The sequence below is a fragment of the Dendrobates tinctorius genome, unplaced genomic scaffold, assembly GCF_039654945.1.
Source record: "Dendrobates tinctorius isolate UK_male_01 unplaced genomic scaffold, ASM3965494v1 ptg000264l, whole genome shotgun sequence".
Taxonomy (NCBI): domain Eukaryota; kingdom Metazoa; phylum Chordata; class Amphibia; order Anura; family Dendrobatidae; genus Dendrobates; species Dendrobates tinctorius.
Window position 1 is genome coordinate 320,074 of NW_027361931.1, and position 15,271 is coordinate 335,344.

At 50.3% G+C, this 15,271-nt stretch overlaps 1 protein-coding gene across 3 annotated transcripts in view; it reads left to right on the forward strand.

Annotated features, from left to right (window-relative positions):
- CUL7 (cullin 7) overlaps positions 1-15,271 on the forward strand; it is a 121,821-nt gene that overhangs the window by 11,814 nt on the left and 94,736 nt on the right. For all 3 annotated transcript variants that reach the window (XM_073558974.1, XM_073558973.1, XM_073558975.1), the window contains exons 2-3: positions 4,171-4,761; positions 4,951-5,105. In XM_073558974.1, coding sequence (XP_073415075.1) covers positions 4,179-4,761; positions 4,951-5,105 — 738 coding nt within the window. In that variant the 5' untranslated portion in view covers positions 4,171-4,178. The remainder of the gene's footprint in view (positions 1-4,170; positions 4,762-4,950; positions 5,106-15,271) is intronic.

A 15,271-nucleotide genomic window follows, 5' to 3' on the forward strand; every position in this document is an offset into this window, starting at 1 on the left:
TGCAGTATTATCCCCAGTGCCCCCTGTATATAATATACCCTGTATGTAATAACTGCAGTATTATAACCAGTGCCCCCTGTATATAATATACCCTGTATGTAATAACTGCAGTATTATCCCCAGTGCCCCCTGTATATATAATATACCCTGTATGTAATAACTGCAGTATTATCCCCAGTGCCCCCTGTATATAATATACCCTGTATGTAATAACTGCAGTATTATAACCAGTGCCCCCTGTATATAATATACCCTGTATGTAATAACTGCAGTATTATAACCAGTGCCCCCTGTATATAATATACCCTGTATGTAATTACTGCAGTATTATCCCCAGTGCCCCCTGTATATAATATACCCTGTATGTAATAACTGCAGTATTATCCCCAGTGCCCCCTGTATATAATATACCCTGTATGTAATAACTGCAGTATTATAACCAGTGCCCCCTGTATATAATATACCCTGTATGTAATAACTGCAGTATTATCCCCAGTGCCCCCTGTATATATAATATACCCTGTATGTAATAACTGCAGTATTATCCCCAGTGCCCCCTGTATATAATATACCCTGTATGTAATAACTGCAGTATTATAACCAGTGCCCCCTGTATATAATATACCCTGTATGTAATAACTGCAGTATTATAACCAGTGCCCCCTGTATATAATATACCCTGTATGTAATAACTGCAGTATTATCCCCAGTGCCCCCTGTATATAATATACCCTGTATGTAATAACTGCAGTATTATAACCAGTGCCCCCTGTATATATAATATACCCTGTATGTAATAACTGCAGTATTATAACCAGTGCCCCCTGTATATATAATATACCCTGTATGTAATAACTGCAGTATTATCCCCAGTGCCCCCTGTATATAATATACCCTGTATGTGATAACTGCAGTATTATAACCAGTGCCCCCTGTATATAATATACCCTGTATGTAATAACTGCAGTATTATAACCAGTGCCCCCTGTATATAATATACCCTGTATGTAATAACTGCAGTATTATCCCCAGTGCCCCCTGTATATAATATACCCTGTATGTAATAACTGCAGTATTAACCCCAGTGCCCCCTGTATATATATAATATACCCTGTATGTAATAACTGCAGTATTATCCCCAGTGCCCCCTGTATATAATATACCCTGTATGTAATAATTGCAGTATTATCCCCAGTGCCCCCTGTATATAATATACCCTGTATGTAATAACTGCAGTATTATCCCCAGTGCCCCTGTATATAATATACCCTGTATGTAATAACTGCAGTATTATCCCCAGTGCCCCCTGTATATATAATATACCGTGTATGTAATAACTGCAGTATTATCCCCAGTGCCCCCTGTATATAATATACCCTGTATGTAATAACTGCAGTATTATAACCAGTGCCCCCTGTGTATATAATATACCGTGTATGTAATAACTGCAGTATTATCCCCAGTGCCCCCTGTGTATATAATATACCCTGTATGTAATAACTGCAGTATTATAACCAGTGCCCCCTGTATATATATAATATACCCTGTATGTAATAACTGCAGTATTATCCCCAGTGCCCCCTGTGTATATATTATACCGTGTATGTAATAACTGCAGTATTATCCCCAGTGCCCCCTGTATATAATATACCCTGTATGTAATAACTGCAGTATTATAACCAGTGCCCCCTGTATATATATAATATACCCTGTATGTAATAACTGCAGTATTATCCCCAGTGCCCCCTGTATATAATATACCCTGTATGTAATAACTGCAGTATTATCCCCAGTGCCCCCTGTATATAATATACCCTGTATGTAATAACTGCAGTATTATAACCAGTGCCCCCTGTATATAATATTCCCTGTATGTAATAACTGCAGTATTATCCCCAGTGCCCCCTGTATATACATGTATATAATATACCCTGTATGTAATAACTGCAGTATTATAACCAGTGCCCCCTGTGTATATAATATACCGTGTATGTAATAACTGCAGTATTATAACCAGTGCCCCCTGTGTATATAATATACCCTGTATGTGATAAGTGCAGTATTATAACCAGTGCCCCCTGTGTATATAATATACCGTGTATGTAATAACTGCAGTATTATAACCAGTGCCCCCTGTATATAATATACCCTGTATGTAATAACTGCAGTATTATAACCAGTGCCCCCTGTATATACATAATATACTGTAACAATTATAGTGGTACACTCAGGAATCTTTTGGCTTGTGACAAATAAGGTCCAAAAAAGAGAATCAGATTCGGCACCGCTGCACCACCGTGGTCTCTTAAACAAATCTAAAGAGACCCTTAACACACTATATGAACGCCACATACCCCAAGGAACGGGTGCTCAATCCTGAGGAAATATAACAAAATCCAATAACACAATGAAAGAAAAAAGGATGGCACTCACCGTTCCCAAAAGTAGAAGTCTTTATTTCATGGATAAAAATGCATGGGCTCGGGAGCAATGCAAAGAGTGCGGACAAGTGCCCCCGCTGACGGTGAGTGGTGACGGTGAGTGCCCCCGGTGATGGTGAGTGCCCCCGGTAACGGTGAGTGGTGACGGTGAGTGCCCCCGCTGACGGTGAGTGGTGACGGTAACGGTGAGTGGTGACGGTGAGTGCCCCCCGGTGACGGTGAGTGCCCCCTGTGACGGTGAGTGCCCCCTGTGACGGTGAGTTCCCCCCGGTGACGGTGTGTGCCCACGGTGACAGTGAGTGGTGACGGTGAGTGCCCCCCCCGGTGACGGTGAGTGCCCCCGGTGACGGTGAGTGCCCCCGGTAACGGTGAGTGGTGACGGTGAGTGCCCCCCGATGACGGTGAGTGCCCCCCGATGACGGTGAGTGCCCCCGCTGACGGTGAGTGGTGACGGTAACAGTGAGTGGTGACGGTGAGTGCCCCCCGGTGACGGTGAGTGCCCCCGGTGACGGTGAGTGCCCCCGGTGACGGTGAGTGGTGACGGTGAGTGCCCCCGGTGACGGTGAGTGCCCCCGCTGACGGTGAGTGGTGACAGTAACGGTGAGTGGTGACGGTGAGTGCCCCCGGTGACGGTGAGTGACCCCGGTGACGGTGAGTGTTGACGGTGAGTGCCATCCTTTTTTCTTTCATTGTGCTTGTGACAAATATGGCAGAGTCAGTATCTAATACATAAACGTGGGGGGCAGCACGTGCACAACAGTCCAAGTGAACGGCAAAAAGGCTGCTCTAGGAGAAGTTCATTTGCAGCTCTGCTGCGGGCGTCGCACTCACTGGGGAAAGGCAGATGGGGAGAGACAGTTCATACCAGAGGTGGCAGTAACTAGAAAAGAGCCCGGGAGCCGTGCAGAGCTACGAGTCCAGAACCAGGCAAATAAACCGGTGCCCGGACACTAAGCAGGATGAGCTGCAGCAGGCCGAGCTTACGTGTCCTAGCAGGCAGGAGAAGAAGACAGCTTGTAGCACGGGCACCACTGCGAGCTGGGGAGGTGTGCTGAGAGGCAGAGCCGGAGAATCTGGAGAGGAAAAAGTCTCCAGCAGACCATGCCAGGAATTCAGTCAGAATACACAAGCAAGGAGGGGAACCGGGGTGCTAAATACAGGGAAGGCGGATCACATGAGCAGAAGCGAGGCCGCAGATGCCATCTTGGAAAAGGGCAAAAAGTACCACAGATCAAACAGGGGATCCAGAGTCCTGACATATGCCCTGAATGTAATAACTGCAGTAATATAACCAGTGCCTCCTGTGTGTGCAGGAGGCGAGAGGGAGGCCACGTATCAGGGCAGGAGGCTCAAGAGAGGCTGTGTATTAGGGCAGGAGGTGCAAAGGAGGCTGCGTATTGGGGCAAGAGGCATGATGGTGGCCGTGTGTCAGGACAGATGTCGGGAGGGAGACCGCTTGTCAGGGCAGGATGTGCGAAGTAGGTTATGTGAGGGAGGGAGGCGCGGGGCAGGCCACCTGTCAGGGCGGGAGGCGGGAGGGAGGCCACCTGTCAGGGCGGGAGGCGAGAGGGAGGCCGTGTGTCAAGACAGGAGGCATGGGGCAGTTTATGTGAGGGAGGAAGTCGCAGGAGACACCACTTGTCAGGGCTCTGGGTAATGAAGGGCAGGTGGAAGGATGAGTGATGGGACATTGCCTAAGTTTGATCTTGCTCCTTTCCGCTGTGTCTAGTGTCGGCCATGTTGGTGGGGGAGCGGAGGAACGGCAATCTCCTGGTTCAGCTGGCCCCGAAGCTTCAGGCGCAGCCCAAGGAGCTGTTGCGGCAGCGCTGGAGCGTGGACGGTCATGTGGAATATCTGATCCGATGGGCGGTGCACAGCACGGAGGAATCGGGATCCGGCATCAGAGGAGCCACCTCACAAGCGGAGAACAAGTCCTCAAACATCCTCATGTGGATGTCAGCCGAGGAAGTGTACAGCAACTGCCCCACCCTGCTGGGGAAACGGAAGCCGGAGGGGCCCGGTGTACCAGAGGAGAAGAGCCCCGGGGCACCAGACGAGGGTGCCCTCCAGGAAATGTCAGAAGATGTCCGGATGCTGGTACAGAGAGCCGCCCGTCAGATGTCGCACAGCGGTGGTCCCGACTCCTCCATCCTCAACACCATCCACGTGCTGAGCGCTTACGCCAGCATCGGCTCGCTGACCGGGGTCTTCAAGGAGACGGGAGCGCTGGACCTGCTGATGAAGATGCTGTGCAACCCGGAGAAGCAGATCCGCAAGAATGCTGGCAAGATGCTGCGTGCGCTGGCGTCACACGATGCAGGTGAGGCCGGAGTATCGCCATGGGTGCACAATGGGTAGATGGTCTGAGCCGGGCCACCACCACTGTGGGAGCCATCGTGCAGCCATAGAGCCACGTAGACAGGTCTGGCGACTCTGGGCATTGCCCCGGCACTGTGCCCTGTGGTCCAGGCGGCGCCCGCCATGACGGCTGCTTCTGTGTGTCTTGCAGGGAGTCGTGCCCACGTCTTGTTGTCTCTCAGTCAGCAGGACGGCATCGAGCAACACATGGATTTCGAGTCTCGCTTCACACTGCTGCAGCTCTTTGCGGAGACCACCAGCTCGGAGGAACATTGCATTTCATTTGATGGCATCCACCTACCTCAGGTGAGTGTAGGCATCACACAGGAAGACGAAGAAAATGGGGGTGCAATGATCCCATCTGAGACCCAGCATAAAGAACCTCCCTGCCCCCAATAGTCCTGACCTGTCATGGGGTCCTTCTCCGGTATCACACAATCAACAGAGCGAGGGAAATGTGAGCAATCCCAAGACCTTTATTATAGGCAAAACTAGAAGGTCCAAAAACAATCCACCACACTGAGGATACAATAGTCCAGAACACGAATGCAGTTCAGTAACAGGATAAAATGTCCAGAGAGATGAGAGTCCAAAAATCCAGCAGCCAGAGGATAAAAGTCCATACGCTTCCCTTTCTCTCTGATGTGCTGTGTTCACACGATGCTCTCCACACAGGAACTGACTTCCCCCTACTGTCCTTTCCAGCCCCCTCCCTATGTCCAGGAGTAGTCAGATGGGTTGGGGTGGTTTTCAGGCCTCCCAGACCTGAAACAAAGGTGCCTGGGGGATTAAGACACTATAGGGGGTCATCTAGAGTCATAGATACAGTCAGGCTGCAGACATACAAGGCAACAAGAAAAACACTATGAAAATCAGTGAAATAGAAATATACACAAAATGATATCCACATAGCCTATCACACCATCACAACCTCTCCCCCCTCATAATAAGGGAGTACGCCATGAGGTCTACACAGAACTCTGGCCTGCTCACTTTAGTCCACATTGCTCAATCGTTTATAGTTCCTTGTACAGTGACAGGGGTAGGTCGGCCTGGGGAGCCTATGGATCTTCTTGTCGAGACAGTCCATCGGCGTTCTGGTGTTGTCTTCCCCGCTTGTATTGGATGGAGAAGCTGTAGGGTTGTAAGGACAAGCTCCACCGCAGCAATCTTCCATTGTCCCCTGATACGCGGTTCAGCCATGTGAGGGGGTTGTGGTCTGTAACAGTTGTAAAGTCTCTGCCATACAAGTATGGCTGCAATTTTTTTAGCGCCTATACGATGGCAAGGCACTCCTTTTCAATAGTGGCATAGGCAACTTCCCGATCCAGTAGTTTCCGACTGGCAAAAGCAACAGGATGTTCTTCTCTGGCGGCGTTCACTTGGCTAAGTACTGCCCCAATCCCAAAGGTGGATGCATCTGTCTGCACGAGGAACCTGCGCTTATAATCAGGGGCAGCCAAGACTGGAGCAGTGACGAGGGTGGTCTTTAGCGCTGAAAAGGCATCCTCGCATGCAGGCGTCCACGTCACATTCCTAGGCATGTTCTTGCGGGTCAGGTCGGTTAGGGGTTTGGCCAAGGTGCTGAAGTTAGCAACAAATTTGCGATAGTAACCAGCAGTTCCTAAAAATGCAAGTACCTGCTTTTTAGTCTGGGGTCTACACCAGTTGCTAATGTCTTCCACCTTGGCAGGCTCAGGCCTTAGGGTCCCACCCCCTACTCTATGCCCCAGGTACTGCACCTCAGCCATCCCTATTTGGCACTTATCAGGGTGAATGGTCAGTTCTGCAGAAAGGATACAGTCTAGAATTATGCCCAAGTGTTTAAGATGTTCCTCCAAAGTTGTGCTAAAAATGGCAGTCATCCAAGTAAGCACAGGCAAAGTTCTGACATTATTGTAACAGTCGATCTACCAGTCTCTGGAAAGTAGCGGGGGCAGTTGTCATCCCAAAGGGCATTCCCAGGAACTCATAAAGCCCAAATGGAGTAATGAAGGCTGAGCGCTCCTGAGCGTCCTCCGTTAGGGGTATTTGCCAGTACCGCTTGCTCAAGTCTAATGTGGTCACAAATTGGGCACTGGCCAGACGATCCAATAGATCATCAATCCTGGGCATGGGGTAAGCATCACTCTTGGTGGCATCATTTAATCATCTGTAATCAACGCAGAATCGTGTTGTACCATCCTTCTTGGTGACCAGGACAACAGGAGAGGCCCAAGAACTGTGAGATGGCTGAACAACTCCCAGTCATTTCATCTCCTCCAGTTCGTCCTTTAACAGCCTCTGGAACCCGGTAGGCAGCCTGCTGGATGGGTCATTGTCCGGGGGTTTCCACATGGTGGCTGGTGAGAGTAGTCTTCCCCGGCTTTGAGGAGAAAGCATCAGCCCTCGGCCTTAGTACAGCGAAAATATTGTCCTTTTGTATATCCGATAAATGGGAGCCCAGGGGCACTTGTTCCAGTGATCCTCCCGCTTGGACAACCTGGAGGAGATCTGGGAGATACTCGTCGGCGGCGGTATCACTAGGGGGGTGGCAGACGGCTAGAACAGGCAGAGATCGGTCGTGGTAGTCTTTCAGCATGTTAATGTGGACGGTTTTATGTCGTCGACCACTAGAGTCCAGGGCAATAAAGTAGTTAGTGTCATTAATTTTCTTGACAACCTGATAAGGGCCTTCCCACACTGCTTGAAGCTTGTTGGCAGGGGAAGCAGTAATCACGAGCACTTGTTGTCCTTCCATAAATTCCCGGTTCCTGGCATTACGGTCATACCAGGTTTTTGTCTGGACTGGGCCATTCGCTGATGTTCTTTAGCCAAGGTAGCTAGCTGGGCGAGACGGTCTCTGAACTCTAGAACATAGGGAATGATGGGCATTGCGGTGTCTGAGATATCTCCCTCCATATGTTCTTTCAGAAGAGTGAGATGCCCACAGACCTTCCGGCTAAACAGTAGTTCGAAGGGAACCTCCCGATAGGCGAAAAGGAGATGTGGCAGGTACTTTTCCCAGTCTTTTTCAACGTCAGCAAAAGCTCTCAGCACATTTTTTAGGGTTCCATTAAAGCGTTCACATAGTCCTTTGGTCTGCGGGTGATATGGGGTGGTGCGAATGGCTCGAACACCACAGGTATGCCATAGGGACTGGACCAGATCTGACATGACCTGAGTGCCTTGATCCAACAATATTTCACTAGGAAACCCTACCTGGGTAAAGATGGTAACAAGGGCCTCGGCTACCTTTACTGCTGTAATACTGGACAGGGCCAAAGCTTCAGAATACCTAGTGGCATAGTCCACCACGGTCAGGATATATTTTTTCCCCGACCGGCTGGGGTGGGCCAGAGGACCTATGATGTTGACAGCTATGGTTCTTCAATTATGGGCAGGGATCGAGCTCCTGGATGCTGCATTCGCTGGCACACATCGCAGGTGCCCCTTGCCTTTAATAGTGGAGGCCTGCTGCATCCTGCTTGTATTGGGGTCTACCCAAGCTGGGGTACCTCTTTCAGTACCACCCCGTGTTTTCGGAGGTCCACTCTGCGTTGGCTGGAGTCTGAATGAATGACGCTGGCTGGAATTCCTTGGTTACATGGGCGCATATAAAAGATCACTGCTTCTCCACGTATTTCCAGTCTGACAACCCTTTACTCACAGGACACAGAATATATCACACAGATACAGAGGGCAGGCCAATAGAAAAGCGGCAGGCCAGACATGCATTACAAAAGCCGCATGTGTCCGGAGCCTGCCGATGTTTACTGTGGGAATTACAAAGGTGGGGGGAGGGCGGACAAAAGGAGAATATTGTGTCCCCTCTGCCCAGGGGCGCAGTCTGTGGGCTAATGCATTAGGGACATGCATCTCACATAGAACCTATTATACATACATATATGTTATGAATGAGTCACCAGAGGAGGAAAAAACAAAAATGTAAGCTAATTCCAGAAGACCGGAGAGGTTGGTAGCTAGCGGATTGCAGACCCCTGATCCTATTCACAACAACTAACAGTAGCCGTGGAGCGTTCCTACGGTGGTCCTAGATGCCTCTTCACAGCCGGAGAACTTAATAAGCCTAAAGAAAGAAAGGGGAAATCTAAACTGCCCCAGAGCAGACCCCAAAGCAATAGACAGCCCCCAACATGTATTGTCGGTGAAAACAGATGAAAACACAAACACAGACAGAAAGACAGGCAGAGCAAACGATGGGGCCCAACTAACTAGATAGGAAAGGACAGAAAAGATGCTGGCTGCAATCCGCAAAAACCCTACCAAAAATGTCCCAACACGTCTGATAGGAAAAACGGCCCTGAAGTCACTAGACTTCAAAATCCCCATATCAGCACTCCGATATATTCTGAAGACAGAGCAAAAGAGATTTAACCGATCAGGGACAAAAATGGAAATTCAGCAGAGCCCCAGCCGGGGCTGGCAGAACACAAAACTAAGCAAACCAGACAAAATCTCATGAAACAATAACAGAGCAAAACTTAGCTTTAGAAGACAGGAACTGAATTGGAGGCCAGAGCTCAGAGCAGAGAAATCACCAGCAACTCTACAGGGCGTCGGCTGCCTTATATCCACTCAGAGATTCCGGATGTCCAATCGCAATCCACCTGTTCAGGTGACAGGTTTCTCCCATCCAAATCAGTTTCACCACCTCCTTTCACAAGCAGAGGGAGTTCATCGGACATCAAAGGTGAACGAGAAAATGAGCTCACAACACATATAACTGCACAACATATTTTGGGTGCTGAGTGGTTCTGTAACACGTAACACGGCTCCCCTTTTCAGCGACGCGATCGGCATACACAGTCTGATCCTCAACGGATCGGTTTGGGGATGACCGAAGTTTATGGAGTTGGTACAAGTTCCGTTTGTCGACTTAATCCATCGGCGTTACCGTTTTGTTTGCCGGGTCTGTGGTGGATGGTGAAGTCCAGAGGTTGTAGGGCTAAACTCCACCGCAGCAATCTGGCGTTGTCTCCAGAGACCCGATTAAGCCAGACTAGGGGATTATGGTCCATTAGGAGGGAAAACTGTCGTCCATATAAATATGGTTGCAACTTCTTGAGTGCCCATACTACCGCCAGGCACGCCTTCTCGATGGCCACATAGCTTACTTCACGGGGCAGTAGTTTCCGACTCAGGTAAGCTACCAGGTGTTCTTGGCCGTCCGGCCCGACTTGGCTGAGTACTGCCCTCAATCCAAACATAGAAGCGTCAGTGTGAACAAGGAAACGTTTAGTTGGATCGGGTGTGGCCAATACAGGGGTATTGGTGAGGGCGTCCTTTAGTTGGCAGAAGGCTTCCTCACATTCTGAGGTCCAGGTTACCTGGCGGGGTTGGTTCTTACGGGTCAAATCAGTGAGGGGCTTGGCTGCGCTGCTGTAATTGGGAACGAATTTCCTGTAATACCCCGCTGTCCCTAGAAACGCCATGACCTGGGTTTTAGTGCGTGGGTTGGGCCATTTTGCTATGGCCTCAATCTTGGCTGGTTCTGGTCGCTGTTTCCCACTTCCCACCCAATGCCCTAAATACTGAACCTCTGCTTTGCCCACGTGACACTTGTTTGGGTTCAGGGTGATTCCGGCCTGGTGGATCCTGTCCAATACTGACTCTAGGTGATTTAGATGCTCTTCCCATGTCGCACTGTAGATGGCGATGTCGTCCAGGTAGGCACAAGCATAGTCCTGGAGGTCAAATACTCTGCCCCCGCCAATCGGTCTAACAACTCATCCACATGCGGCATGGGGTATGCATCCGTCACTGTTTTCTCATTGAGCTTACGATAATCTACACAAAACCGTGTAGTCACATCCTTCTTGGGCACTAACACTACGGGAGATGCCCAGGGACTATCTGACTCTTCAATGACCCCTAAACGCAACATCTCTTGTATCTTGTCGCATCCCCTCTCGTACAGACTCAGGGACACGGAAGGGGTTTTGTCGCAGGGGGGTCTGATCCTGGGTCTCAACCTTGTGTTGTGCCAGGCGAGTGTACCCCGGTCTCTCTGAAAACATCCTCTGTCACAGCCTCAACAACGCCTCCTCCTGCTGTCTCTCCCGGGGGCCTAGTTCTTCACCCAAGTGTACCTGGTCCCATGTTTTAGACTGAGTCCTTTCCCCTAAGACATCCAGCAAGGGAAGTCTGGCTAAATCCTCTGCTTCAGGTGCAGAGATGGCCACTACCTCTTCAGGGCGCTCCCGGTAGGGCTTCAGCATATTCACGTGGAACATGCGGATAACCCTGGGGTCGTCACAATTGGCGACATTATAGGTTGTGTCGGCTATTTTCCCCAGTACCTGGTAGGGCCCCTGCCATGCAGCTTGAAACTTATTCTGCTTAGTGGGCTCTAACACCAGGACCTTCTGTCCTGTTTCCAAAGTGCGCTCTCTGGCCCTCCGATCGTACCGTACGCGCTGGCGCCGCTGTGTCGCCTGCAGGTTTTCATGTACAACCTGCGTCAGCTCCTGTAGGTGGTCCCGGAATTCCAGCACATAGGGTACAATAGGTACCCCTTCTATGAGGCCCTCCCCTTCCCAGTGTTCCAGCACTAAGTCTAGGGGTCCCCTTACCCGTCTCCCGTATACCAGCTCGAACGGGGAGAACTCCGTGGATTTCTGGGGCACCTCCCGATAGGCAAACAGGAGGTGTGGCAAGAATTTCTCCCAGTCCCTGTAGGTCCTGGTAAAAGTCCCAATGAGCTGTTTTAATGTCCCGTTAAAGCGTTCACACAACCCATTGGTTTGCGGGTGGTACGGGGTGCTTCTAATGGACTTTACGCCGCACAGCTTCCACAGTTGGTTGGTCACCTCTGCTGTAAACTGGGTACCCTGGTCCGAGATAATCTCCCGGGGAAATCCAACCCGTGAGAAAACCTGGAGCAGGGCGGCCGCCACCGTCTCTGCCAGTATGTTAGGTAACGCAACCGCCTCTGGATACCGTGTGGCATAATCTACCACTGTCAATATATACTTTTTCCCGGACGGACTGGGTTTGGCTAACGGCCCTATCAGATCGACCGCTACTCGGCTAAATGGTTCCTCCACAATGGGGAGGAGGCGTAATTTGGCCTTGCATCGATCCCCCCCTCTTGCCAATGCGCTGACAACTGTCACAGGTCTGGCAGTACTGACGAACACCATAGGTTACACCCGGCTAAAAGAAGTTTTGTGTCAGACGATGCCTGGTACGACTGACGCCGAAGTGCCCGGCCAAGGGTATATCATGAGAGATTCGCAGTAACTCCTGCCTGTACTTCTTGGGAACTACCAGCTGTTGTTTTATAGTGGGGCTCGTCCCTGTGTGGTGCTGCTCTGTGATCCGGTAGAGGAGTCCCTGCTTCCATACAAACTGTTCCCCTTCCAGTACTCCTCTCCCCTCCTGTGCCTTCCCACGATATCCCTCTAATGAAGGATCCCTCTTAAATTCTTCTGGGGTGGCCCAAGAAATGTGTCTGGCTATGGGAATACGTGCAGGGCTGGGATGTCTTACCTGGGCCTCCTCTGAGTGTGATTCCGCCTCCGCAGCTCGAGCTTGTTTCCGGGTGGTCACAGGATAGGTCTCAGCCAGAGGGGCCACTGAGAATGCAGACAACATGGGCCCCAAGTCATTTCCCAGCAAGACATCTGCAGGCAAATCCTCCATCAAGCTGACCTCAACAAGGCCATCCCCGACTCCCCAGTTCAGGTGAATCCTGGCAGTGGGTAGTCGATGTATAGCTTCCCCTGCTACACTGACTGCCACTGTCCGGTCCGTCTTCTCTTGGTCCCGGACGAGATGAGGCTTCACAAAGGTCAAAGTTGCCCCGGAATCTCTTAGTCCCTGCATACGTTTCCCATTAACCCACACAACCTGTCGATGCTGTTGTCGATTATCTGCCCGGGCTGCCTGCACGGGGTCTACTTCATGCAGCACTTCCTCCATCTCTTCCACCCCTTGGTTAGTCGTAGCCCCCAATGCCGGGTCAGCTTCGTCTTGGTAGCAGTGTACAGCAGCCCGGCTGAAGGTAGCTGTTCCAGCCTTTGGCCACTGGGTATGCTGAGTCCGGTTGGGACATTGTCTTTGCAGGTGGCCCAGCTGACAGGTGTGGCATCGCGCCCCAGGGGGACTGTGGTAGGCCGGGTTTCTAGCTGGTCCCCCTACAATCTTCGGTGGTTTGGGTCCCTCCAGGTCCATGGGCGGGCCCCTAGTGACCACCTTTTGATCTGGACAACTGCGGCCTCCTGGCATCATGATGTTCATCGGCCAGACGAGCGGCTTCCTCAAGAGTCGTTGGCCGCCTGTCCCGAAGCCATTCCTGTGTCTCGGGGTTTAGTCCATTAAAGAATCGTTCTAACAGGAAGAGCTGGAGGACGTCCTCCTTAGTGGTTGCTTGGTTCCCTTGTACCCACTGTAGCAGTGACCCACGTAATTTACAGGCCCATTCAGCGTGGGTATCGGTTACGCTTTTTATAAGTCTGTGGAACTTTTGGCGGTAGGCCTCTGGTGTCAGCGCATACCGGGCCAAGATCACTTCTTTGATCTGCTCATAGTCCATACAGTCCTCATCAGGTACCGTGCGATAGGCGTCCGCTGCCCGGCCTGTCAGCTTGCTGGCCAGAATCTGAACCCGTTCCTCCGGCTTCACTTGATGAAGGGCACACTGCCGCTCAAAGTCCTGCAGAAAGCCATCAATGTCTTCTTCTGCCTCCCCCAACTCTCGGAAGGCATTATACTGGATCTTTTTGTGGCTTACTGTTGAAGGTACCTGGTCGAAGGCCAGAGCTTCCCCTGCTCGCTGACTCTCCTCTCTCCGCTCTGCCATCTCCATCTTGGCCAGCTCCACTTTGGTCCGCTCTGCCATCTCCATCTTGGCTACCTCTATCCTGGTCCGCTCGGCCATCTTTTTCTTCAGATCAGTACGCGCATCAGCCATCACCTCTCGTATGATCTCTACCGCAGGGTTTGGGCCATAGAACGCCAGTCTGTTCCTTACCTCCCTCTGGAATTCGGTCTCCTCCACGTTCACATTGGGGGGCGCTGCACTGTTGTGTTCCATGATGGCTGCTATCAAATCCGCTTTTGTTTTGTTGCTGGCGATCAACCCTCGGGTTTCCACCAGATCTTTTAATGTAGTCCTCTTTAACTTCTGGTAGTTATTTTCCATTCATTCCTTTCCTCCTGTAGAAGGGGTATCAAATCCCGCTGTCTGCCACCAGTGTAACGGGGTCTACCAAGCTGGGGTACCTCTTTCAGTACCACCCCGTGTTTTCGGAGGTCCGCTCTGCGTTGGCTGGAGTCTGAATGAATGACACTGGCTGGAAGTCCTAGGTTACATGGGCGCATATCAAAGATTACTGCTTCTCCACGTATTTCCAGTCTGACAACCCTTTAATCACAGGACACAGAATATATCACACAGATACAGAGGGCAGGCCAATAGAAAAGCAGCAGGCCAGACATGCATTACAAAAGCCGCAGGTGGCCGGAGCCTGCCGATGTTTACTGTGGGAATTACAAAGGTGGGGGGAGGCCGGACAAAAGGAGAATATCGTGTCCCCTCTGCCCAGGGGCGCAGCATGTGGGCTAATGCATTAGGGACATGCATCTCACATAGAAGCTATTATACATACATATTCTCTCAGCACAACATATTCTGGGTGCTGAGTGGTTCTGTAACTCGTAACACTGCTATATGTGCATTTGTCATCAGACAGGGTTTTGGGAGGGCCATATCTTGTGGTATGAGTTTTTTGAATTTTTTTTGTATGTTAGCTGTTTTGATATTAGTGTTAGGGACCTGCAAATTATGAGGAGCCTTGACATGGCTTGCAGGCTCTATCTATTTTGGCCAAAATATTAACCAATACCTCATTTAATGTACTCATTGTATGCATTAATTTTTTGCACTTATATCATTTTTTGCAGGATTCAGCCGTGCCTCTTTTTGTTGGCTTGGTCTATTGGGGCACCTCTCACTGTGTGTTGCATATTATAGTGCTGGAGCAGCCAGCCTGAGAATACTATGGGCCTCACTAATAGGTTGCAAGCCAGACACTTTGCATCACACTTACATGTGTGACTGTTGTCCTATGCAAGCCTTATCTATGTGCATTTTTTCTACTAGGCAGCCAACCCCTCCATTGTTTGGTAGGTGTGGGGTGGTTGTTTTTATCAGTAGTTTGCACCTGAGCTGCCCCTTGCCTTTATTAGTGGAGGCCTGCTGCATCCTGCTATATGTGCATTTGTCATCAGACAGGGTTTTGGGAAGGTCGTATCTTGTGGTATGAGTTTTTTTGAATTTTTTTCTGTTAGCTGTTTTACACATTGCAGGTGCAGCAATAATGGGCTACCGACTGCGAGACGCCCGGCCAGTAAAAACTTTGGGTGAGTCTCTTTTCAGTCCTTTTTCTCCCTTGATGCCCAGCCAAGGGGATGTCATGGGCCAGTTGGAATAGCTGTGCCCTGTACTTCTGAGGGACAATGAGTTG